The sequence below is a fragment of the Ranitomeya variabilis genome, chromosome 4 (genome assembly GCF_051348905.1).
Source record: "Ranitomeya variabilis isolate aRanVar5 chromosome 4, aRanVar5.hap1, whole genome shotgun sequence".
In the NCBI taxonomy this organism is placed as follows: Eukaryota; Metazoa; Chordata; class Amphibia; order Anura; family Dendrobatidae; genus Ranitomeya; species Ranitomeya variabilis.
The window spans coordinates 713,117,022-713,141,656 of record NC_135235.1 but is presented as its reverse complement, the minus strand read 5'-3'; the positions used below and the strand labels follow the sequence as shown (position 1 = coordinate 713,141,656).

Sequence of the window (24,635 nt, the reverse complement as noted above, 5' to 3'; positions counted from 1 at the left end):
ATACAGGACTCTCTGAAAACAAGCGGTGTGGCTGTTTCAAGATGCACAATAAGGAGGCGCTTGAAGAAAAATGGGCTGTATGTCAAGTCACCAGAAGAAAGCCAAATGACCCTGATCAAAAGTTCACATACCCCATTTCTTTATACCGTGTATTGCCCCCTCTAACATCAATGACAGCTTGGCTTGCGGTAGTTGTGGATGAGGTTCTTTATTTCCTCAGATGGTAAAGCTGCCCACTCTTCTTGGCAAAAAGCCTCCAGTTCCTGTAAATTCCTGAGCTGTCTATCATGAACTGTGCGCTTGAGATCTCCCCAGAGTGGATCTATGATATTGAGGTCAGGAGACTGTGATGGCCACTCCAGAACCTTTACTTTGTTCTGCTGTAGCCAATGACAGGTCAGCTTGGCCTGGTGTTTTGGGTTGTTGTCATGTTAGAACGTCCAAGTACGTCCTATGCGCAGCTTCCGGTCTGATGATTGCAAATTTGCCTCCAGTATTTGCCGACGTGTTGCATTCATCTTTCCTTCAACTTTAGCCAAATTTCCTGTGTCTTTGTAGCTCACACATCCCCAAAATATCAGCGATCCACCTCTGTGCTTTACAGTAGGAATGGTGTTCCTTTCATCATAGGTCTTGTTGACCTCTCTCCAAATGTAACGTTTATGGTTGTGGCCAAAAAGTTCAATTTTGGTCTCATCCGAGTTACCTTGTTCCAGAAGTTTTCAGGCTTGTCTCTGGGCTGTTTTGCGTATTGTAGGCGAGATACTTTGAGGCATTTGCGCAGTAATGGCTTTCATCTTGCGACTCAGCCAGACCATACAGCTCATTTTTCTTCAAGTGCCTCCTTATTGTTCATTTTGAAACAGCCACACCGTTAGTTTTCAGAGAGTCCAGTATTTCAGCTGATGATATTTGTGGGTTTTTCTTTGCATCCTGAACAATTTTCCTGGCATTTGTCACAGGTGAGGATGTTACCTTTAGTAGCCATTCAAACCCATTTGTGTCAACTTCTGTGCATGTTACCAGGCCAAAATCACTAGGGTATGTGAACTTTTTATCAGGGACATTTGGATGTTTTGGGTTGTCATGATTTAAAAAGAGAAAACACAGTAGTTTGACAATAAATGGCTTCACCCAACCACTAACCATGAGTGGAGAAAAGGTTTTGGTGTTAGCATTCATATTCTCTGATAAAAGGCCAAGAAAGCAAAAATTCTCCTGGGACATGTAAACTTTTGAGCACAACTGTATACACAATGTATTGCTATGGATGTGTATACTCTGCTTCTGAGTGCATTGCCGGCAATATAGAGGTCAATATGACCAAATTTTCCCATCTCCAACAATGTTAGCTTTGGCTCACTGGTAAAGCAACAGCCTGCAGATACTGAGATGGAAGTTCATAGTTCTGGAGAGACCAATCACTAGAGGGAGAGTGAATATTACATATAATGTATGCGCTCAGCAGAGAGAAGCAGCCCCACCCTCCAAGGAGGAGGACCTGTGGAAGCAATGAAAATGTCAGAGAGGTGAGTATAGAAGTTGGGAGAACAGCTGAGATGTGACAGGATAGTCCAGCTGAATCTGGGACGATTGGGAGCTATGCGATTGAGATGTGTCATGAGCTTAAAAAGGCGGTTCATGCTCGGAAATTCTACAAAGATGGGTGGCCAAAATAACTCCGGAAACTCATTGCCAGTTATCGCAAACGCTTGTGAGTCGCCCGCCAGGGCCATGGGGTACCCAGTACGGTGTTCACAGGGGGATGTCACGGTGGTGACTCGGTCCGTGGCCCTGGGCGCCCATGTAAAAGGGAAATTGATTAAAGTTTGTATTCGTGAAGCCACCTGTGGTATTCGGTCAGTGGGGACCGACGCTGCTTTAAGGGGTCCTCTGGGGTGATGTAATGGCAGCTAGATGGTATAACTTCCCACAGGTGAAGTATTCCCCAGGGCTCCCGGTGTGTAGATGGAAGATGGTGAGTGGTGCAGTAAAGAACGAGGACACAGGTTTGCAGTTTCTTTACCTGGAATATTGAAGACTTAAGGCAGCCACAGACCAGGGCACCAGATCACAGGGCAGGCAGGGTCCGGCTGGCTTGCAAGCGAAGCCAGAGTCCCCTTTACCAGGTGGAGTTAAAAGCCTTCCTCATAGCGTGGTGGTGTTATAGTCCCTTACTACCTATGGCTTCTGATAAGGTCCTCACAGTTGTCTCTGTCCTCCATGAAGGTGGGACATAAACCCGTATGGCAGGTGACTCGAGCCTTTTTACAGGATCTCTATCATGACCCGGGCTCTATGTGTCACTGTGCCTCCTGGGTATTAGGGCGAACAGGTGATATATAATCCAGCTATCCAGATGGTTTCTGCTGTCAGTCTTAGAGTCCCTCACAACCTCGGTGTTCCGGCTACCGGTAATCTGCGACAGGCAGGGAGGTAGCTAATTCACTGCTCTGCTCCACTGGTATCACTCTCCTGTGCTTTGCTCTCCTGCACGATCACTGCAATCTGTTCTGCTTTCGGTATAATCTCTGTCCAGGAGCTGCAGCACTTTCTTGTGGCTGCACGGCCCCTCATATGTTCTTCCTGCCTCAGACTGCTCCAGTCTGCTGTCCGGCACTATCTGACTCACTTTCCCTGCAAACCACAATATATATTCAGGGGAGTCACCTAGAAACCTAGAAATAGGATCAAAAGCTCCCCCTCGTGGCCTGGAGTGTGAACATGTTGTGTGTATTGTGATTACCTGATATAAGATATCCTTCATCGCTTCCAAGCGTGACATGACTCTCCCCGTGAGGAAAGAAATGCCACTGTAACAACCAGGACCCAGTGGTGTTACACCCCCCCGTTAAATCCAGTGTTCCCGGACTGGGAAAAGAAGAACAACAATATAAATTAGCAAAAAGACATACACATTTTTAAATGCTGTAAACAGATGAAACAAGTTAGTTAATGTAAACTTTGGCTTCCCTTTATGGGAGAATTTGATGCTTGAACGTTGCTAAACATATATACATTGTATGCATACTTTCAAATAGAACTTATCCTATAAATGGCAACTACCCTTATGGGTATACTATCTAGATTTCTCTTTACTCAAAGTGCAAAACTGAACATTAGCTTTATTTTCAATTTTTAAACTTTTTTCTATAATATTCAACCCCTTCACCCCGAAGCCTGTTTTCAACTTCCTGACCAGGCCATTTTTTTAAATTCTGACAACTGTCACTTTATGAGCTCATAACTCTGAAATGCTTCAACAGATCCTGGTGATTCTGATTGTACTTCATGATAGTGGTAAAATTTCTTTGATTTCACTTGCGTTTATTTCTGAAAAAAATGGAAATTTGGCGAAAATTTTGCAATTTTTAAACTTTTAGTTTTTATGCCCTTAAATTAGAGAGTCATATTATACAAAATAGTTAATAAATAACATTACCCACATGTCTGCTTTACATTACCACAATTTTGGAAACATATTTTTTTGTTAGGAAGTTATAAGGGTTAAAAATTGACCAGCAATTTCTCATTTTTACAACAAAATTTGCAATACCATTTTTTTTAGGGACCACCTCACACTTGAAGTGACTGTGAGGGGTCTATATGGCAGAAAATGCCCCAAAGTGACACCATTCTAAAAACTGCACCCCTCAAGGTACTCAAAACCACATTCAAAAAGTTTATTAACCCTTCAGGTGCTTCACAGGAATTTTTGGAATGTTTAAAAAAAATTGAACATGTAACTTTTTTTCACAAAATGTTTGCTTCAGATCCCATTTGTTTTATTTTACCAAGGGTAACAGGAGAAATTGGACCACAAACGACGTTGCACAATTTGTCCTGAGTACGCGGATACCCCATATGTTGGGGTAAACCATTGTTTGGGCACATGGCAGAGTTCGAAAAGGAAGGAGCGTCATTTGACTTTTCAATGCAAAATTGGCTGGAATTGAGATCAGACACCATGTTGCGTTTGGAGAGCCCATGATGTGCCCAAACCATAGAAACCCGCATAAGTGACACCATTTTGGAAAGTAGACCCCCTAAGGAACTAATCTAGATGTGTGGTGAGCACTTTGAGCCTCCAAGTGCTCACAGAAGTTTATAATGTAGAGCCGTAAAAAAAAAATCATATTTTTTTCACAAAAATTATCTTTTCGTCCCAAATTTTTTATTTTCCCAAGGGTAACAGGACAAATTGGACCCCAAAAGTTGTTCAATTTGTCCTGAGTATGCTGATACCCCATATATGGGGGTAAACCACTGTTTGAGCACATGGCAGATCTCGGAACGAAAGGAGCACCGTTTGACTTTTCAATGCAAAATTGGCTGGAATTGAGATCAGAACCCATGTTGCGTTTGGAGAGCCCCTGATGTGCCTAAACAGTGGAAACCCCCCACAAGTGACCCCATTTTGGAAAGAAGACCCCCTAAGGAACTTATCTAGATGTGTGGTGAGCACTTTTAACCCCCAATTGTTTCACTAAAGTTTAGAATGTAGAGCCGTGAAAATTAAAAAATCATTTTTTCTTTCCACAAAATGATCTTTTAGCCAGCAATTTTTTCCCCAAGGGTAACAGGAGAAATTGGACCACAAAAGTTGTTGTCCAATTTGTCCTGAGTACGCTGATACCTCATATGTGGGGGGGAACCACTGTTTGGGCGCACGGCAGAGCTCTGAAGGGAAGGAGCGCCGTTTGGTATGCAGACTTAGATGGATTGGTCTGCAGGCATCACATTGCATTTGCAGAGCCCCTGATGTACCTAAACAGTAGAAACCCCCCACAAGTGACCCCATATTGGAAACTTATCTAGATGTGTTGTGAGAACTTTGAACCTCCAAGTGTGTCACTACAGTTTACAACTCAGAGCCGTGAAAATAAAAAATCCTTTTTTTCCACAAAAATTATTTTTTAGCCCCCGGTTTTGTATTTTCCCAAGGGTAACAGGAGAAATTGGACCCCAAAATTTGTTGTCCAAATTGTCCTGAGTATTCTCATACTCCAAATGTGGGGGTAAACCCCTGTTTGGGCGCACGGCAGAGCTCGGAAGGGAAGGAGCACTGTTTTAGTTTTTCAACGCAGAATTGGCTGGAATTGAGATCGGATGCCATGTCGCGTTTGGAGAGCCCCCGATGTGCCTAAACAGTGGAAAACCCCAATTCTAAATGAATCCCTAACCCAAACACACCCCTAATCCTAATCCCAACCATAACCACACCCCTAACCCTAATCCCAACCCTAATCCCAACCGCAAATGTAATCCAAACCCTAACTTTAGCCCCAACCCTAACCCCAACCCTAACTTTAGCCCCAACCCTAATGGGAAAATGAAAATAAATACATTTTTTAAAATTGTATTATTTTTCCCTAACTAAGGGGGTGATGAAGGGGGGTTTGATTTACTTTTATAGCGTTTTTTGGTGGATGTTAATGATTGGCAGCTGTCACACACTAAAAGACGCTTTTTAATGCAAAAAAGTTTTTGCATCACCACATTTTGAGAGCTATAATTTATCCATATTTTGGCCCACAGAGTCATTTGAGGTCTTGTTTTTTGTGGGACGAGTTGACGTTTTTATTGGTACCATTTTCGGGCATATGACATTTTTTGATCGCTTTTTATTCCGATTTTTGGGAGGCAGAATGAACAAAAACCAGCAATTCCTGAATTTCTTTTAGGGGGGTGTTTATACCATTCCACGTGTGGTAAACTGATAAGGCAGCTTTATTCTTCAGGTCAGTACGATTACAGCGATACCTCATTTATATATTTTTTTATGTTTTGGCGCTTTTACACAATAAAAACGAACGAGGACACATGTTTGCAGTTTCTTTACCTAGAATATTGAAGACTTAAGGCAGCCACAGACCAGGGCACCAGATCACAGGGCAGGCAGGGTCCGGCTGGCTTGCAAGCGAAGCCAGAGTCCCCTTTACCATGTGGAGTTAAAAGCCTTCCTCATAGCGCGGTGGTGTTGTGGTCCCTTACTGCCTATGACTTCTGATAAGGTCCTCACTGTACTCTCTGTCCTCCATGAAGGTGGGACATAAACCCATATGGCAGGTGACTCAAGTCTTTTTACAGGATCTCTATCATGACCCGGGCTCTATGTGTCACTGTGCCTCCTGGGTATTGGAGCGAACAGGTGATATATAATCCAGCTGTCCTGACGGTTTCTGCTGTCAGTCTTAAGAGTCCCTCACAACCTCGGTGTTCCGGCTACCGGTAATCTGCACCAGCCAGGGAGGTAGCTAATTCACTGCTCTGCTCCACTGGTATCACTCTCCTGTGCTTCACTCTCCTGCACGCTCACTGCAATCTGTTCTGCTTTCAGTATAATCTCGTTTAATCCCGTAGAATGTAAAGGTACCTTCACACGAAACGACTTTGAAACGATATCGCTAGCGATCCGTGACGTTGCAGCGTCCTCGCTAGCGATATCGTTTCGTTTGACACGCAGCAGCGATCAGGATCCTGCTGTGATGTCGCTGGTCGCTAAATAAAGTTCAGAACTTTATTTGGTCGTCTGTTATGGTTCTCAATGGCAAGAGAACATAGCCCCAGCAAACATAAGAACTAGCTCTTGGAAGGATGGAAACTAAACTGACCATGAACTAAACCTGCCGCACAACTAACAGCAGCCGGGTAGCGTAGCCTGCGTTTTATCCCTAGACGCCCAGTGCCGGCCGGAGGACTAACTAATCCTGGCAGAGGGAAATATAGTCCTGGCTCACCTCTAGAGAAATTTCCCCGAAAGGCAGACAGAGGCCCCCACAAATATTGGCGGTGATTTTAGATGAAATGACAAACGCAGTATGAAAATAGGTTTAGCAAAATTGAGGTCCGCTTACTAGATAGCAGGAAGACAGAAAGGGCACTTTCATGGTCAGCTTAAAACCCTATCAAAACACCATCCTGAAATTACTTTAAGACTCTAGTATTAACTCATAACATCAGAGTGGCAATTTCAGATCACAAGAGCTTTCCAGACACAGAAACAAAACTACAGCTGTGAACTGGAACAAAATGCAAAAACAAACAAGGACTAAAGTCCAACTTAGCTGGGAGTTGTCTAGCAGCAGGAACATGCACAGAAAGGCTTCTGATTACAATGTTGACCGGCATGGAAGTGACAGAGGAGCAAGGCTAAATAGCGACTCCCACATCCTGATGGAAACAGGTGAACAGAGAGGATGATGCACACCAGTTCAATTCCACCAGTGGCCACAGGGGGAGCCCAAAATCCAATTTCACAACAGTCGTCCGATCGCTGTGTATCGTTGTGTTTGAAAGCAAAAGCAACGATACCAGCGATGTTTTACACTGGTAACCAGGGTAAACATCGGGTAACTAAGCGCAGGGCCGCGCTTAGTAACCCGATGTTTACCCTGGTTACCAGCGTAAAAGTAAAAAAAACAAACAGTACATGCTCACCTGCGCGTCCCCCAGCGTCTGCTTCCTGACACTGACTGCTTCCTGAAGCGGCCCTGCGCTTAGTTACCCGATGTTTACCCTGGTTACCCGGGGACATCGGCATCGTTGGTCGCTGGAGAGCGGTCTGTGTGACAGCTCTCCAGCGATCAAACAGCGACGCTGCAGCGATCGGCATCGTTGTCGCTATCGCTGCAGCGTCGCTTCGTGTGAAGGTACCTTAAGTTCGCAAGGACAGGGTCCTCTCCCCTCTGCACCAGTCTGTCATTGTAAATTTGTTTACTGTAAAAATTATCTGGAACCCCTTTTCTCATGTACATAACCATGGAATTAATGGCACTATATAAATAAACAATAATAATAATAATCTCTGTCCAGGAGCTGCAGCACTTTCTCATGGCTGCACGGTCCCTCATATGTTCTTCCTGCCTCAGACTGCTCCAGCCTGCTGTCCGGCACTATCTGACTCACTTTCCTTCCAAACCACAATATACTGTCATATGAAAAAGTTTGGGCACCCCTATTAATCTTAAGCTTAATGTTTTATAAAAATTGTTTTTTTTGCAACAGCTATTTCAGTTTCATATATCTAATAACTGTTGGACACAGTAATGTTTGTGCCTTGAAATCAGGTTTATTGTACTAACAGAAAATGTGCAATCTGCATTCAAACAAAATTTGACAGGTGCATAAGTATGGGCACCCTTATCATTTTCTTGTTTTAAATACTCCTACCAACTTTTTACTGACTTACTAAAGCACTTTTTTTGGTTTTGTAACCTCATTGAGCTTTGAACTTCACAGTGACACCATCTGCAGCAAGTTGATGCTGCAGATCTCTGGAGGTGGCCTGAGGATTGTCCTTGACTGATCTCACCATTCTTCTTCTCTGCCTTTCTGATGTTTTTCTTGGCCTGCCACTTCTGACCTTAACAAGAACTGTACCTGTGTTCTTCTATTTCCTTATTATGTTCCTCACAGTGGAAATTCACAGGTTAAACCTCTGAGACAGCTTTTTGTATCCTTCCCCTGAACAACTATGTTGAATAATCTTTGTTTTCAGATCATTTGACAGTTGTTTTGAGGAGCCCATGATGCCACTCTTCAGAGGAGATTCAAACAGGAGAACAACTTTCAAGTGGCCACTTTAAGTAGCTTTTCTAATGATTGCATACACCTAGCTATGAAGTTCAAAGCTCAATGAGGTTACAAAACCAAAAAAAGTGCTTTAGTAAGTCAGTAAAAAGATATGCATATGCATATGCATATGACTGTATATACACTCACCGGCCACTTTATTAGGTACACCATGCTAGTAACGGGTTGGACCCCCTTTTGCCTTCAGAACTGCCTCAATTCTTCGTGGCATAGATTCAACAAGGTGCTGGAAGCATTCCTCAGAGATTTTGGTCCATATTGACATGATGGCATCACACAGTTGCCGCAGATTTGTCGGCTGCACATCCCAAAGATGCTCCATACAAGGCAGGATGGATCCATGCTTTCATGTTGTTTACGCCAAATTCTGACCCTACCATCCGAATGTCGCAGCAGAAATCGAGACTCATCAGACCAAGCAACGTTTTTCCAATCTTCTACTGTCCAATTTCGATGAGCTTGTACAAATTGTAGCCTCAGTTTCCTGTTCTTAGCTGAAAGGAGTGGTACCCGGTGTGGTCTTCTGCTGCTGTAGCCCATCTGCCTCAAAGTTCGACGCACTGTGCGTTCAGAGATGCTCTTAGGCCTACCTTGGTTGTAACGGGTGGCGATTTGAGTCACTGTTGCCTTTCTATCAGCTCGAACCAGTCTGCCCATTCTCCTCTGACCTCTGGCATCAACAAGGCATTTCCGCCCACAGAACTGCCGCTCACTGGATTTTTTTTCTTTTTCGGACCATTCTCTGTAAACCCTAGAGATGGTTGTGCGTGAAAATCCCAGTAGATCAGCAGTTTCTGAAATACTCAGACCAGCCCTTCTGGCACCAACAACCATGCCACGTTCAAAGGCACTCAAATCACCTTTCTTCCCCATACTGATGCTCGGTTTGAACTGCAGGAGATCGTCTTGACCATGTCTACATGCCTAAATGCACTGAGTTGCCGCCATGTGATTGGCTGATTAGAAATTAAGTGTTAACAAGAAGTTGGACAGGTGTACCTAATAAAGTGGCCAGTGAGTGTGTATATATATATATTATATATATTGTAGCGTGGCTAAAGGTTATATAGTCGACGGGAGGTATGTATCACAGAGAAGGCTTGTCGCTGTGATGTAACCCGGAGTGTTTTCTGTAATGCACATAAAGCAATAAGGAAGTGTTTATCCCCTTCATGACCGTGGGATTTTTCGTTTCTCCGTGTTTGTTTTTCGCTCCCCTCCTTCCCAGAGCCATAACTTTTTTATTTTTCAGTCAATTTGGCCATATGAGGGCTTATTTTTTGCGGGATGAGTTGTTCTTTTGAACAACATCATTGGTTTTACCATGTCGTGTACTAGAAAACGGGAAAAAAATTCCAAGTGCGGTGAAATTGCAAAAAAAGTGCAATCCCACACTTGTTTTTTGCTTGGCTTTTTTGCTAGGTTCACTAAATGCTAAAACTGACCTGCCATTATGATTTGCCAGGTCATTACGAGTTCATAGACACCTAACATGACTAGGTTATTTTTTACCTAAGTGGTGAAGAAAAATTCCAAACTTTGCTAAAAAAAAAAAAAAAAAAAAAAATTGTGCCATTTTCCGATACTCGTAGCGTCTCCATTTTTCATGATCTGGGGTCAGGTGAGGGCTTATTATTTGCTTGCCGAGCTGGCGTTTTTAATGATTCCAATTCGGTGCAGATATGTTCTTTTGATCGCCCGTTATTGAATTTTAATGCAATGTCGCGGCGACCAAAAAAACGTTCTGGCGTTTTGATTTTTTTTCTCGTTACGCCGTTTAGCGATCAGGTTAATGCTTTTTTTTTATTGATAGATCGGGCGATTCTGAACGTGGCGATACCAAATATGTGTAGGTTTGATTTTTTTTTTTAATTTATTTTGATTGGGGCGAAAGGGGGGGGTGATTTAAACTTATATTTTTTTTATTTTTTTCACATTTTTTTTAACTTTTGCCATGCTTCAATAGCCTTCATGGGAGGCTAGAAGCTGGCACAACCCGATCGCCTCTGCTACATAGCAGTGATCTGATGTACGCAGCTATGCAGCAGAATTGCAGGTGTGCTGTGAGCGCCAACCACAGGGTGGCGCTCACAGCTGCCGGGAATCAGTAACCATAGAGGTCTCAAGGACCTCTATGGTTACCATCCTGACACATCGCCGACCCCCGATCATGTGACGGGGTCGGCGATTACGTCATTTCCGGCCCCCCAGCCGGATGCGGTAGTTAAATGCCGCTGTCTGCGTTTGACAGCGGCATTTAACTAGTTAATAGCGGCGGGTGAATCGTGATTTCACCCGCCGCTATTGCGGGCACATGTCAGCTGTTCAAAACAGCTGACATGTCCCGGCTTTGATGCGGGCTCACCGCGGAGCCCTGCATCAAAGTAGAGAAGCCGACATCGGATCCCATCCGATGTCGGTAAGGGGTTAAGTATATTTCGGTCCGGGTTACGGGTAGCTATGAGAGATGGGAGGGTCTGGCTACCCATATACCTCACCCCTGGGTAAGGGGCATAACCATGCCTATGTTTGTTTCAGGACCTGTGGTGATGTCAGAACCACATGTCTAATCATGTGACAGGTACCTGGGTGTGGTTTCAGGCTACATAATGGAGGTGTGTTTGGCACATGGCTGTGAGGCTGGGGTCACACATGGCGTAAGACAATACGCCACGTATTATACGTCCGTACTACGGCCGTAATACGGAGAAATGTTCCCAAAATATTGATCCGTAGTCAGGGTGTGTCAGCGTATTTTGCGCATGGCATCCTCCGTATGTAATCCGTATGGCATCCGTACTGCGAGATTTTCGCGCAGGCTTGCAAAACCGACATCTAATGGATTTATGTGCTCAAATGTTAGGGAAAACATATATACAGTATATATATATATATATATATATATATATATATATATATATATATATATATATATATATATATATATATATATGTCATTGAGACACATATATATATATATATTCTGTATTTAGATTTCATTCAGCGCGATATCTGTGAACAGCCGGTAATTCAATTGCCGGCTTTTCATTTCTCCTGCACAAACCCGACAGGATATGAGACATGGTTTTCATACAGTAAACCATCTCATATCCCCTTTTGTTTTGCATATTCCACACTACTAATGTTAGTAGTGTGTATGTGCAAAATTTCAGCGCTGTAGCTGCTAAAATAAAGGGTTAAATGGCGGAAAAAATTGGCGTGGGCTCCCGCGCAATTTTCTCCGCCAGAATGGTAAAGCCAGTGACTGAGGGCAGATATTAATAGCCAGGAGAGGGTCCATGGTTATTGGCCCCCCCCGTGGCTACAAACATCTGCCCCCAGCCACCCCAGAAAAGGCACATCTGGAAGATGCGCCTATTCTGGCACTTGGCCACTCTCTTCCCACTCCCTGTAGCGGTGGGATATGGGGTAATGAAGGGTTAATGCCACCTTGCTATTGAAAGGTGACATTAAGCCAGATTAATAATGGAGAGGCGTCAATTATGTCACCTATCCATTATTAATCCAATTGTAGGAAAGGGTTAAAAAAAAAACCACACACACACGATTTAAAAGTATTTTAATGAAATAAACACAGCGGTTGTTTTAATAATTTATTGCTCTCTCAATCCATTTTCAGGCCCTCGCTTGGCAAAATAATAAACGCACAAGATACATACCCTCAGCTGAACCGTCACGTCCCACGAAGTAATCCATCTGAAGGGGTTAAATTAATTTACAAGCAGGAGCCCTGCTAATGCAGCGGTGTGCTCGTGCTTGTAATTCCCCGGCGAATGAATGAAATGTAGGTCATTGACCTACATTTCCTTCAGTCGCGGTGATGCGCCCCCTGGTGGATGTCCTCATATGACCTGGAGCGTGGGAAAAAGTTCCCAGGCTGCAGTTCATGAGAACATCCACCAGAGGGCGCTTCACCGCGACTGAAGGAAATGTAGGTCAATGACCTACATTTCATTCATTCGCCGGGGATTACAGGCACGGAGCACCGCTGCATTTAGCAGGGCTCCTGCCTGTAATATTAGTTAACCCCTTCAGATGGATTACCTTGTGGGACGAGACGGTTCACCAGAAGGTATGTATCTTGTGCGTTTATTATTTTTCCAAGCGAGGGTGGTCCTGATGGATTGCGAGAACAATAAATTATTACAACAACCGCTGTGTTTATTTCATTAAAATACTTTTAAATCATGTGTGTGTGTTTTTTAACCCTTTCCAACAATTGGATTAATAATGGATAGGTGTCATAAATGACGCCTCTCCATTATTAATCTGGCTTAATGTCACCTTTCAATAGCAAGGTGGCATTAACCCTTCATTACCCCATATCCCACCGCTACAGGGAGTGGGAAGAGAGTGGCCAAGTGCCAGAATAGGCGCATCTTCCAGATGTGCCTTTTCTGGGGTGGCTGGGGGCAGATGTTTTTAGCCACGGGGGGCCAATAACCATGGACCCTCTCCTGGCTATTAATATCTGCCCTCAGTCACTGGCTTTACCATTCTGGCGGAGAAAATTGCGCGGGAGCCCACGCCAATTTTTTCCGCCATTTAACCCTTTATTTCAGCAGCTACAGCGCTGAAATTTTGCACATACACACTACTAACATTAGTAGTGTGGAATATGCAAAAAAAATGGGGATATGAGATGGTTTACTGTATGTAAACCATGTCTCATATCCTGTCGGGTTTGTGCAGGAGAAATGAAAAGCCGGCAATTGAATTACCGACTTTTCAATAACAGCGCTGCGTATTTCTCGCAAGTCACACTGCAGGTCCGTGTGGAATCCGTATTTTTCTCGCCCCCATAGACTTTCATTGGCGTATTATTTGCGCAGTATGCTGACAAACGCAGCATGCTGCGATTTTGTACGGCCGTAGAAAGCCGTATAATACTGAACCGTAATATACGGCTAATAGGAGCAGCCCCATTGAGAAGCATTGTGCCGTATGTAATGCGAGTTTTACGGACGTAGTTTATGCGCTCTTACGTACGTAAAACACGCATGTGTGACCCCAGCCTGAGTGTTTGGGAATCTGTCAGTGTGGACAGAGATCCCTGTGTCCAGGCGGGACACTACAGACAATACGTTTTCCCAGTTTTTTGTGGCAAAATTAGGGGGGTCGGCTTATACTCGGGTCGGCTTATACGCGAGTATATACGGTATGTACATATATATATATTTTCTTTTTACACACTTTCACTTGTGGCTTTTAATATATTATTTTTTTACTATATTATATGTCACATATGGTCTCTACCTTGATATTGATATCCATTATGCCCACCGGGGTATCCAGTGTATAATATATTTTGACCTGCCTTGTGCAACCATATATTGCACTATATAAACATATATACTCTTTGATATGTGCACGTAAGCAATTTTAATATTTTATTTTACTGTCTTTCTGCTATTGGTATGAAATAAAAGATATATTTGAAAAATTCCCTGTCATCATTCCTTTCACTGGTTTGGTTCATGCTCAGTGCATGCTGCTTCTGTCTTTTTAGCAGTTTCACTATATTGTTCGACACAGGTGGTGACCAATATTACTATAATTGATATTGGATCTATTTATATATTAGTTATTCTTCTATATATAATAACTGGCTTTTTCCTCTGTCTATTTTGATTAGAGTTGCATCTGGCAGACACCAAGTGATGCTCTCTGCATGATAAAGGTATATATCTATAATAGGAGTATGGATGCATTTACTGGCCCATAATAGATTAATCAATAAAAAATGAAACGAATTAGGGTAGTAGATAACGTTTTAAATATTTGGTACAGAAACCGGTGTTTGAAATTACAGAGGTCAGACATTTCCTGTAGTTCTTGACCAAGTTTACACACACTGCATCAGGGATTTTGGCCCATTCCTCCATACAGATCTGCTCCAAATCTTTCAGATTTCAGGGCTGTTGCTGTGTAACATTGATATTCAGCTCTCTCCAAAGATTTTCTATTGGTTTCAGGTCTGGAGACCGGCTAAGCACACCAGGACCTTGAAATGCTTCTTACAGAGCCATTCCTTAGTTGCTCTTGCTGTGTGTTTTGAGTCATTGCCATGCTGAAAGACCCAGCCACGACCCATCTTCAATGCACCTACTGAAAGAAGGAGGTTGTTGGCCAAAATCTTGCGATCCATGACCCATTCATCCTCTCTTCAATATAGTGCAGTTGTCCTGTCTGCTTTGCAGAAAAGCACCCCAAAGTATGATGTTTTCCCCACCATGCTCCATGGTTGGAACAGTGTTCTTGGAGTTGCACTAATTCTTCTTCTTCCTCCAAATATGGCAAAAGGAGTTGATAGCAAAAAGTACTATTTTGTCTCATCTGACAACATGATCTTCTCCCTTGCCTCCTCTGGATCAACCAGATGGCCATTGGCGAACTTCTAACGGGCCTTGACATATGCTGGCGTGAGCATCAGGACCTTGCGTGCTCTGAAAGATTTTAATCCATGACGGCATAGTGTGTTTGTAGTACTACTACTGGCATCCCTGCATGGTGTCCCCTTCCCCCTCCATGCAGGGACGCCGGCTTACTCACTGCCCCAGACCCTCAGCACAATCATCTGCATTTTCCTGCTTCCTGGTTGTGTGAGTGCTGCAGCGGCGCACCTAGTACACACATGTGCACACTCCTTCATTCTTAAAGGGGCAGCACAAGCATATACTAAATACCCTCCAGCTTGTTTTTCAGAGCTATTTAGTATAATTACTACACCTGTAAGATGGCTTCCAGCCAATTGCTGGGAGTTATCCTGTGGAGACCTTAGCAATGATGTACAACGTGTGGGACAGAGGAGAGACTGTTGGGGATAAGGGAATACTCTAATTTTACCCCATTATGGCAAAATCAGCGACTGGTGGACTTTGACAAATTTACTGGCTTCAGAGGTTGGGAATCAAGGGGAATTCAGACTTTAGATCAGTTAGTAGGAAATGGAACACTTAAAAGCTTTAACAAACTACAAAAAGAATACATTGCCTCACGGCCGCCTCTTTCGATACCTACAACTTAGATCTGCATGCCTAACTCAGTTTAGTGCTTTGTCACCGGATATACGAAATAAATATTTACTAGACTCAATAGCAGCGGCAAAATACACGACCGGCTTAATTTCAAACATCTATCAGAAACTCTCTCACAGTCTCGCATGGGAGACCATCCCGACAGCTACATTAAAATAGGAAGCAGATGTGATGCGGATTATGGAAGTTTTGAATCCCCAATGGCTGTAGATCTTGCGCGAACATTGTATCAAGCTTACAAACTTATTGCACAACATTGGCCAGATGCTCAACCACCGACAGCTAATGAGTTAATAAATAAGCAAAACAATATTATTTGGTTGGAAATTTGACAACATCTGGGGAACCGGGTTGAATGTTCCATGTCTACCATCTGGAGTACTCCAGAGAAATAACATATGGCAATTTCTGGCTTCATGAACACTTGTAGTATCATCAATCCAGGTTAAATGAGATAAGTAGGGCGAGTACACATGCAAACTAATTATGATAACTGAATGGCAGATATTCTAATGTACACACACCACCAAAAAATAATATGAATACAGATTTCTCTGGAGTATTATCGGGGAGGGATGGTTGTATTAGTTTGAATGAAAAAATATAAATAAATCGAATCCTTGGAAGATGACAACTTTATTATATTTTATGTAGAATAACAACATATAATGATACCATGTAACATTAAAAATATTTGTCCTACTGATGTCTCTTTGTAAAAACTACTGTGTAATTTTCTTAATAAAAATTATCTAATAAAAAAGTGTGTATTATAGACCATGAAATATAGTAATTTCTAAAGTAATTTCCCTTTCTCATTCAATAATAAGTCTGTCTTTTATATGTTTTTGTACAATTTGTCAATAATGTATATAGTTTGAGTTATTTTTGATGGTCAACAAAATACTATTTTCCAGTAATTCATTTTTCACACTCTAGGTATGATAATGTCATTTCCTCTGTGTGGGATTTTGACTTCGCATTCCTCATGTTTGGTCCTGTTAAAATATAAACACTTCTATAAACCTCCCATGCTGGCGTGGTTCCAGCAGTGTCAGCACTTGCATTTCGGGGGCTCAGGTTTTTATGTCATATGAGCCCTGCTTCCAATTAGCGCTGGCTTCACTGTTCTCACCTTCAAACAAATCGAACAATAAGAGGAAGTCAAAGAGAAGTCACAGCATTGGCTTCTAGCGTTGAGCGACATTTACTTTTTTAGGATCGGGTCGGGTTTCATGAAACCCGACTTTGCTGAAAGTCGGCGATTTTTGAAAATGTCCGATCCGTTTCGCTCAACCCTACTGGCTTCATGTTCAATACATCGAGGGCGGGGACAGTGAAGCTGGGGCTGATTGGGAACAGGGCTTGTGTGATGCAACAACCTCATGAGCCCCAGGAATGTGAGTGACGATACCACTGGAACAGCACCGGTACGGAAGGTGAATATGATTTTTTAAATTTTAACAAGGCAAAACATGATGACAACTCCTTTAAGAAAATACAATTTCCGTTTAAAACATTTCCCACATTAAGAACATGAAAAAGGCTTTTCCCCTGTGTGAATTCTCTGGTGCTTAAGCAAATCTGATTTCCGGATAACACATTTCCCACATTCTGAACAGGAAAAAGGCTTCTCCCCTGTGTGAATTCTCTGGTGATTAAGCAAATTTGATATATGGTTAAAACATTTCCCACATTCTGAACATGAAAAAGGCTTCTCCCCTGTGTGAATTCTCTGGTGCTGAAGCAGAGCTGATTTCTGGTTAAAACATTTCCCACATTCTGAACAGGAAAAAGGCTTCTCCCCTGTGTGAATTCTCTGGTGCCTAAGCAAATCTGATTTCTGGCAAAAACATTTCCCACATTCTGAACAGGAAAAATCCTTCTCCCCTGTGTGAATTCTCTGGTGCTGAAGCAGAGCTGATTCCTGGCAAAAACATTTCCCACATTGTGAACAGGAAAAAGGCTTCTCCCCTGTGTGATTTCTCTGGTGCTTAAGCATATCTGATTTCTGGCTAAAACATTTCCCACATTCTGAACAGGAAAAAGGCTTCTCCCCTGTGTGAATTCTCTGGTGCTTAAGCATACCTGATTTCTGGCTAAAACATTTCCCACATTCTGAACATGAAAAAGGCTTCTCCCCTGTGTGGGTTCTCTGGTGCTTAGGCAAATGTGATTTATGGTTAAAACATTTCCCACATTGTGAACAGGAAAAAGGCTTCTCCCCTGTGTGATTTCTCTGGTGCTGAAGCAGAGCTGATTTCTGGTTAAAACATTTCCCACATTCTGAACAGGAAAAAGGCTTCTCCCCTGTGTGAATTCTCTGGTGCTTAAGCATACCTGATTTCTGGCTAAAACATTTCCCACATTCTGAACAGGAAAAAGGCTTCTCCCCTGTGTGAATTCTCTGGTGCTTAAGCATATCTGATTTCTGGCTAAAACATTTCCCACATTCTGAACATGAAAAAGGCTTCTCCCCTGTGTGATTTCTCTGGTGCTTAAGCAAATGTGATTTCTGGCAAAAACATTTCCCACATTCTGAACAGGAAAAAGGCTTCTCCCCTGTGTGAATTCTCTGGTGCTTAAGCATATCTGATTTCTGGCTAAAACATTTCCCACATTCTGAACAGGAAAAAGGCTTCTCCCCTGTGTGAATTCTCTGGTGCTTAAGCAAATTTGATTTATGGTTAAAACATTTCCCACATTTTGAACAAGAACATCTGTTCTCTGCTGTGTGAATTGTTTGATGTTTAAGAAAATGCTTTTCAAGCGGAAAGCTATTTCCATATTCGGAAGGTGAAAACGGCTTCTTTGATTTAGGAGCAGTTCGTTTTTTAATGCTTATTTTGTGACTTTGATTTTCCTTAGTAGTTGGTAAGGAATCAGAAGACAGGACCCATTTCAAAGGATCAGATGACAGATCTTTGCTGTGAAGGCATGATGGTATATCTGGCGTAATGACATTCACTTCAATTGTATCTCGTGTGATCTCAAGATCCTCTGATTTAAAAATTGAAGATGAAAGCTGCCCCTCTGATCTCCTGGTACAGTAATCTGCTAAGAATAAAACCAATTATTTTTCCACGAAATATCAACAATTTAATATTTTTTGAACATTTCTACTTAAACGGTCATTAAAAATGGCAACTTATGTAATATATTTGAATTATTCACCAACAAAGTGACAGTTCACAGTCTAATAGAAAACATCATATGATGAACCAGTGGAGCGTGGGGTTCAACAGTCAACAGTTTGTTCATGCTGCCTCCCATATATGGAATAAAAAGCCACCAAACAATGTTATGTAGACAAAATAATACCAATGAAAAGTTCTACTCATCTTACAAAAAACAAGTCCCCTCTCAGGTCCATCATCTGTCAATGGAAAAACAGAGGTTTCTACATTATTAGTGGCTTGAAAAGCAACATCACTTCCATAAACCAATCTAGCAAAATCCACTCTTCCAAAGTTATATCTCCCCCTCGCTTACTAGCCTTGCAGTGTGCTCAAACCACATTTAGCATCCATGTATTTGGCATTACTATAGCGAGAAGAACCCACTTAATTTATGGTGCGTGTGTCTTCTGGAGCACAATCTGGGCACTATGTGTTGGAGAGTAAAAATGGAAAATTTACCGTTTTATTACCCAACATCCACTGTGCGCTAATTAACGGAAAGTGGCTGTGGAGTCAAAATTGTCACTACTCCTAAAGATTAATTCACAGAGGGTTATACTGTCCAAAATGGAGTCACTTTATAGGGATTTCTACTGCTCTGGTTTTCTGACATTTTGTCATATTAGGGCTTTTACAAATGCTGTGTCCCAGCTTCTCTGGGATCTGCTCTTATGCCGTCTGCTTATTCATTCTATAGGCGGCGCTGGTAATGGAGGAGACATAAGAACCAGAAGCTCTGGGGGGCGCAGACTGTCGAGCCACCAAGTTTAAGTTGCCTGCAACCTGTGATACCATCCATTCTGGCAGGGGTACCATCCATGGGTTTGGGTGTGCACGCTGTCCAGCTAGAGTAATCTGCTCCTTACTTCAGCCAACTGGAAAGCACCGCACCCCACTAAAGCTTGAAGCATATTGCTGGAAGCTGCGAGATACAGGCTGGTTCTCCTCTGGTTCAGTCCTCTATACTCAGCTCCCAGCTTGGGTATTTGTTTCCTGTTGTGACTCCGGCCTGTTTACTGACTACTCTTGTGTCTTTTGATTTTGTATTTTCTCTTCCCTCACGGTTGTAGCCAGACTACCTGACTATTCTTCTTGTCATCTCATACTACTGAAATGCAAATATCAAGGTGGTCCAAGCCTAGGGGTCTGTGTGTAAATCCAGATGTAAAGGGGTTAAAGAAGTTAAAGGATGATGGGCAAAACTGCAACTATATAACACACCTACTGAAATAATCAAGCTGAACAGTCTTTTTAAGTATAAAAAGAAAAAATGAGTAACTAACGGCAAAACCTCGTCGGGGTAATTAGAGTATGGAACTCAGTGGCTCTTAGAAAATATTGGCCTTTACGATAGCAATATAAACTATCACATTAATTTCAACAAGAAATATACTTTTAAATAAAACTATATATAAGGCTGTGTGCGCACATTGCGTATTTGCTACACGGTTTCTGCATCTCTTGGCAGAAAAACACAGCTGACAATACACGTGGTTTTTTATGTGTTTTTGCATATCCAAAGAGCTAAATAAAGATATATTTAAAAAAAAAAAAATTATAATTGTGATGTAATTTCCTTGTTCAACCTCTTCAGCCAGATATCCTCATTAATATTAAATAAAGACACACACCAGCCTATGTAGGAGCATTAACATAATTAACCTACATATGCTGTAACAAAAAAGCAATTATCAGAAATCTGCATGAAATGAGGGAAAGCCGACAGCTGATGTAAATATTCTGGGAAGGAGCCAAAAGCCAAAGATTTGCAGGCTACGAGTATAAATATCAGCTCACAGCTATTTGCTTAGCCTTTACTGGCTAGTTTACAGGGAAACCCCAGAAAAAAAATTGACATGGGTTCCTCCTATAAGCTCGAACCAGCGAAGGCTTGACAGACAGCTGCGGGGTGTTATTAATAGCCTGGGAAGGGACCATGGATATTGGCATCCCCCAGGTTAGAAACTTCAGCTCTCAGCCACCCCAGAAATGGCGCATCTTATAGATGCGCCAGTTCTGGCACTTAGCCTCGCTCTTCCCACTTGCCCTGTAGCGTTGGCAAGTGAGGTTCATATTTGTGGGGTTGATGTTGCCTTTGTATTATCAGGTGACATCAAGCCCACAGGTTAGTAATGGAGAGACTTCTATAAGCCACCTATCCATTACTAGCCCCAATGATATTGTATAAAACACAGACACCCAGAATAAAGTCCTTTATTTGAAATAATCACAGACTCCTTTATTGAATCAAAATGTACCATATCTACTGAATGCCTAATCTCCAACTCCCTTGTCTCCCGCAAACAATCAAAACAATAATAAACCAACATATACTATCCTGTCCGCCGTAGTCCATTTAATATCAAGTGTCCCACGGCGATCTCACGTGTAGAGCAGTCACATCAGGAGATGTGACTGCTATACCTGGCCTCCAGTGATACATTGACAGGAGGTAATTATTCCCGCAGTGTATCAGTGCGCTGCTGTGAGAGTTCACCGGAGTTCATCAGCTGATCAGCTGCGATTCTCTCACTTAGGGCACTACCGCTGTGTGAGAACTTTCCCATACAGCGATGCCGTAAGTGAGAGCACCGGAGCTGATCAGCTAATCAACTCCAGTGAACTTTCACGGTGGCTCAGTGGTACACTGCGGTAGCGACTACCTCCTGTCAAAAGATGTAGCCAGATGGGAGTAGTAGTCCCATCAGACGACGCCTGGGTATACATGTCCGTCGCTTGAGTACAGACACACATTTTCCGCCCACACACAGAGACACACGCATATTCTCAGCCCACACACTCTTCCTCCTTTTGACAGTATTTCCCTTTGACAATTTGCAGCGTTTTTGACAGCAAATCTGAAGCTAGTCCGCAAACCTTTTTACACCTGTGATTTAGCTGCAGATTTGACTGACTCAGTTGAAGTCAATGAGTCAAAAACGCAGCAGAAATGCAAAAAGAATTGGCATGCTGCAGAAAATAAAACAATACAAATACGGACAGAAATTTACTGATAATGTGCAGTACACTTCAGGATGGTCTTTGATTTCCCTTGCTTTAGTATTCCATTGCATTTTTGGAGCATTTACAGACGTAAAAACAAATGCCACGAAAATGGATTGTGTGCATATAGCCCAATAGTGTAGAGCAGACGTTTGATAAATTTAGATCTCAAGCATTTGGAAAAGGGAATGGAGACCTTTTTAACCCCTTAACGACCAGAGGTCTTTTTGGTTTTGCATTTTCATTTTTTGCTCCCCTTCTTCCCAGAGCCATAACTTTTTTTATATTTTGTTAAATATTGTAACGTGAGGGCTTGTTTTTTGTGGGTTGAGTTGTATTTTTGACCGAGAGCTTAGTTTTACCATATTGTGTACTGGAAAACGGGAAAAAAAATTCCGAGTGCAGTGAAATTGAAAAAAAAAAAAAAAGGGCAATCCCACAGTTGTTTTTTGTCTTGTTTTTTTTTTTTTTACTATATTCACTAAATACTAAAACTGACCTGCCAGTATGATTCTTCAGGTTACCACGAATTCATAGACACCAAACATGTCTACGTTCTTTTTTAATAAATAAAATAAATAAATAGCACCATTTTCCGATACCCGTAGCTTCTCCATTTTTCATGATCTTGGGTTGGGTGAAGGCTGATTTTTTGCGCACTGAGCTGACATTTTTAAAGGAACTCTGCCACCTGAATTTGGAGGGAACAATTTTCAGCCATCGGGGCGGGGTTTTCAGGTGTTTGATTCACCCTTTCCTTACCCGCTGGCTGCAATATTGGATTGAAGTTCATTCTCTGTCCTCCGTAGTACATGCCTGCACAAGGCAATCTTACCTTACGCAGATGTGTACTATGGAGGACAGAGAATGAACTTCAATCAATATTGCAGCCAGCGGGTAAGGAAAGGGTGAATCAAACACCCGAAAACCCTGCCCCTATGGCTGAAAATTGTTCCCTCCAAATTCAGGTGACAGAGTCCCTTTAATTATACCATTTTGGTGCATATACGATGTTTTGATCGTCAGTTATTGCATTTTAATGCAATGTCATGGAGACCAAAAAAAAAGAAAGTAATTCTGGCACTGACTTTTTTTGTCGCTACGCCATTTAGCAATCAGGTTAATTCTTTTTTAATATTGATATATTGGGTGATTCTGAACTCGGCGATATCAAATAGGTTTATGTTTGATTTTTTTATTGTTTTAAATAGGGCAAAAGGGGGTGATTTGAACTTTTATATTTTTTTATATTTTTAAAAACATTTTTTTTTCTACTTTTGGCATGCTTCAATAGTCTCCATGGACACTTCTATTTTGGACTAGAAGCTGCCATAACCCGATCGGCTCAGCTACATACAAGCGATGATCAGATCACCTGGATGTAGCAGGATTACTCACTTGTATGTGCTCCCACCAGGTGCAAGCCAGCAGTGACAACCATAGAGGTCTCCAGGAGACCTCTGGTTGTCATGCCAACCCATCGGGGACCCGATGTCGGAAAGGGGTTAAGGACTACCACAGAGTTACAGACTCAGATAACTGAGGCAGGGTGATCCCACCACAATCAAAATATCATACAGATGAACAGGTAAAAAAATAGACAGTTTTTTTATTCTATGATACATCCCCAACAACAACGTATGTATGAGGGGAGAGCTCAAACACTAAACCAGAGCACCCATTTATGGTGAACCACTGGAGAAATGATGAGAGTACTGTCTAGAAGAGTAGAGAAAGTATTAGTGCCCCCCATTTCAGGAGAGATTGTACATTAATCAGAATTATTGAGGATTGAAAGCCTAATGTACCGCATATACTCGAGTATAAGCCGACCCGATTATAAGCCGACCCCCCTAATTTTGCCACAAAAAAACTGGGAAAACTTAATGACTCGAGTATAAGCCTAGGGTGGGAAATGCAGCAGCTACCGGTAAATGTCAAAAGTAAAAATAGATACCAATAAAAGTAAAATTAATTGAGACATCAGTAGGTTAAGTGTTTTTGAATATCCTTATTGAATCAGGAGCCCCATAAAGTTTATGATGGCCCCATAAGATGCTCCATATTAAAATATGCCCCATACAATCCTGCATAAAGGTTAATAATGGCCCCATAAGATGCTCCATACAGACACTTGCCCCATATAATGCTGCACAAACCTTGATTATGGCCCCATAAGATGCTCCATACAGACACTTGCCACATATAATGCTGCACAAACCTTGATTATGGCCCCATAAGATGCTCCATAAAGATATTTGCCCCATATAATGCTGCACAAGCCTTGATTATGGCCCCATAAGATGCTCCATAAAGATATTTGCCCCATACAATGCTGCACAAACGTTAATTATGGCCTCATAAGATACTCCATATAGAAACCACTTGCCCCATACAGTACTGCACAAACGTTGATTATGGCCCCATACAGACACTTGCCCCATATAGTGCTGAACAAACGTTATGGCCCCATAAGATGCTCCATACAGACACTTGCCCCATTTGCTGTTGCTGCGATTTAAAAAACAAACAAACAAAAAAAAAAAAAACACAACATACCTCTCCATCGCTCAGGCTCCCGGCACTTTCAATATTCACCTGACTTCGATCCAGCGCACTCCATCTTAAGCATCTTCTGCATTGACATTCAGGCAGAGGGCGCGCACTAACCATGTCATCGCGCCCTCTGACCTGAGCGTCACTGCAGAAGACGCTGAAGACGGAGCGGCGCCCGGAACGGGGAGGTGAATATCGCGCAACGCTGCGCTCCCAGTTATACTCACCTGCTCCTGGCGCTGTG

General features: G+C 42.4%; 1 protein-coding gene across 3 annotated transcripts in view; it reads right to left on the bottom strand.

The window, feature by feature from the left end:
• Positions 1 to 16,275: 16,275 nt before the first annotated feature.
• Positions 16,276 to 24,635, bottom strand: part of LOC143766553 (uncharacterized) — a 104,814-nt gene continuing 96,454 nt past the window's right edge. For 2 of the 3 annotated variants that reach the window (XM_077254330.1, XM_077254329.1), the window contains exon 7: positions 16,332 to 18,710. In XM_077254330.1, the coding sequence (XP_077110445.1) occupies positions 17,182 to 18,710 (1,529 nt within the window). In that variant the 3' untranslated portion in view covers positions 16,332 to 17,181. Of the gene's footprint in view, positions 18,711 to 24,635 lie in introns of all 3 variants that reach the window. The other variant, XM_077254331.1, reaches the window with a different exon arrangement.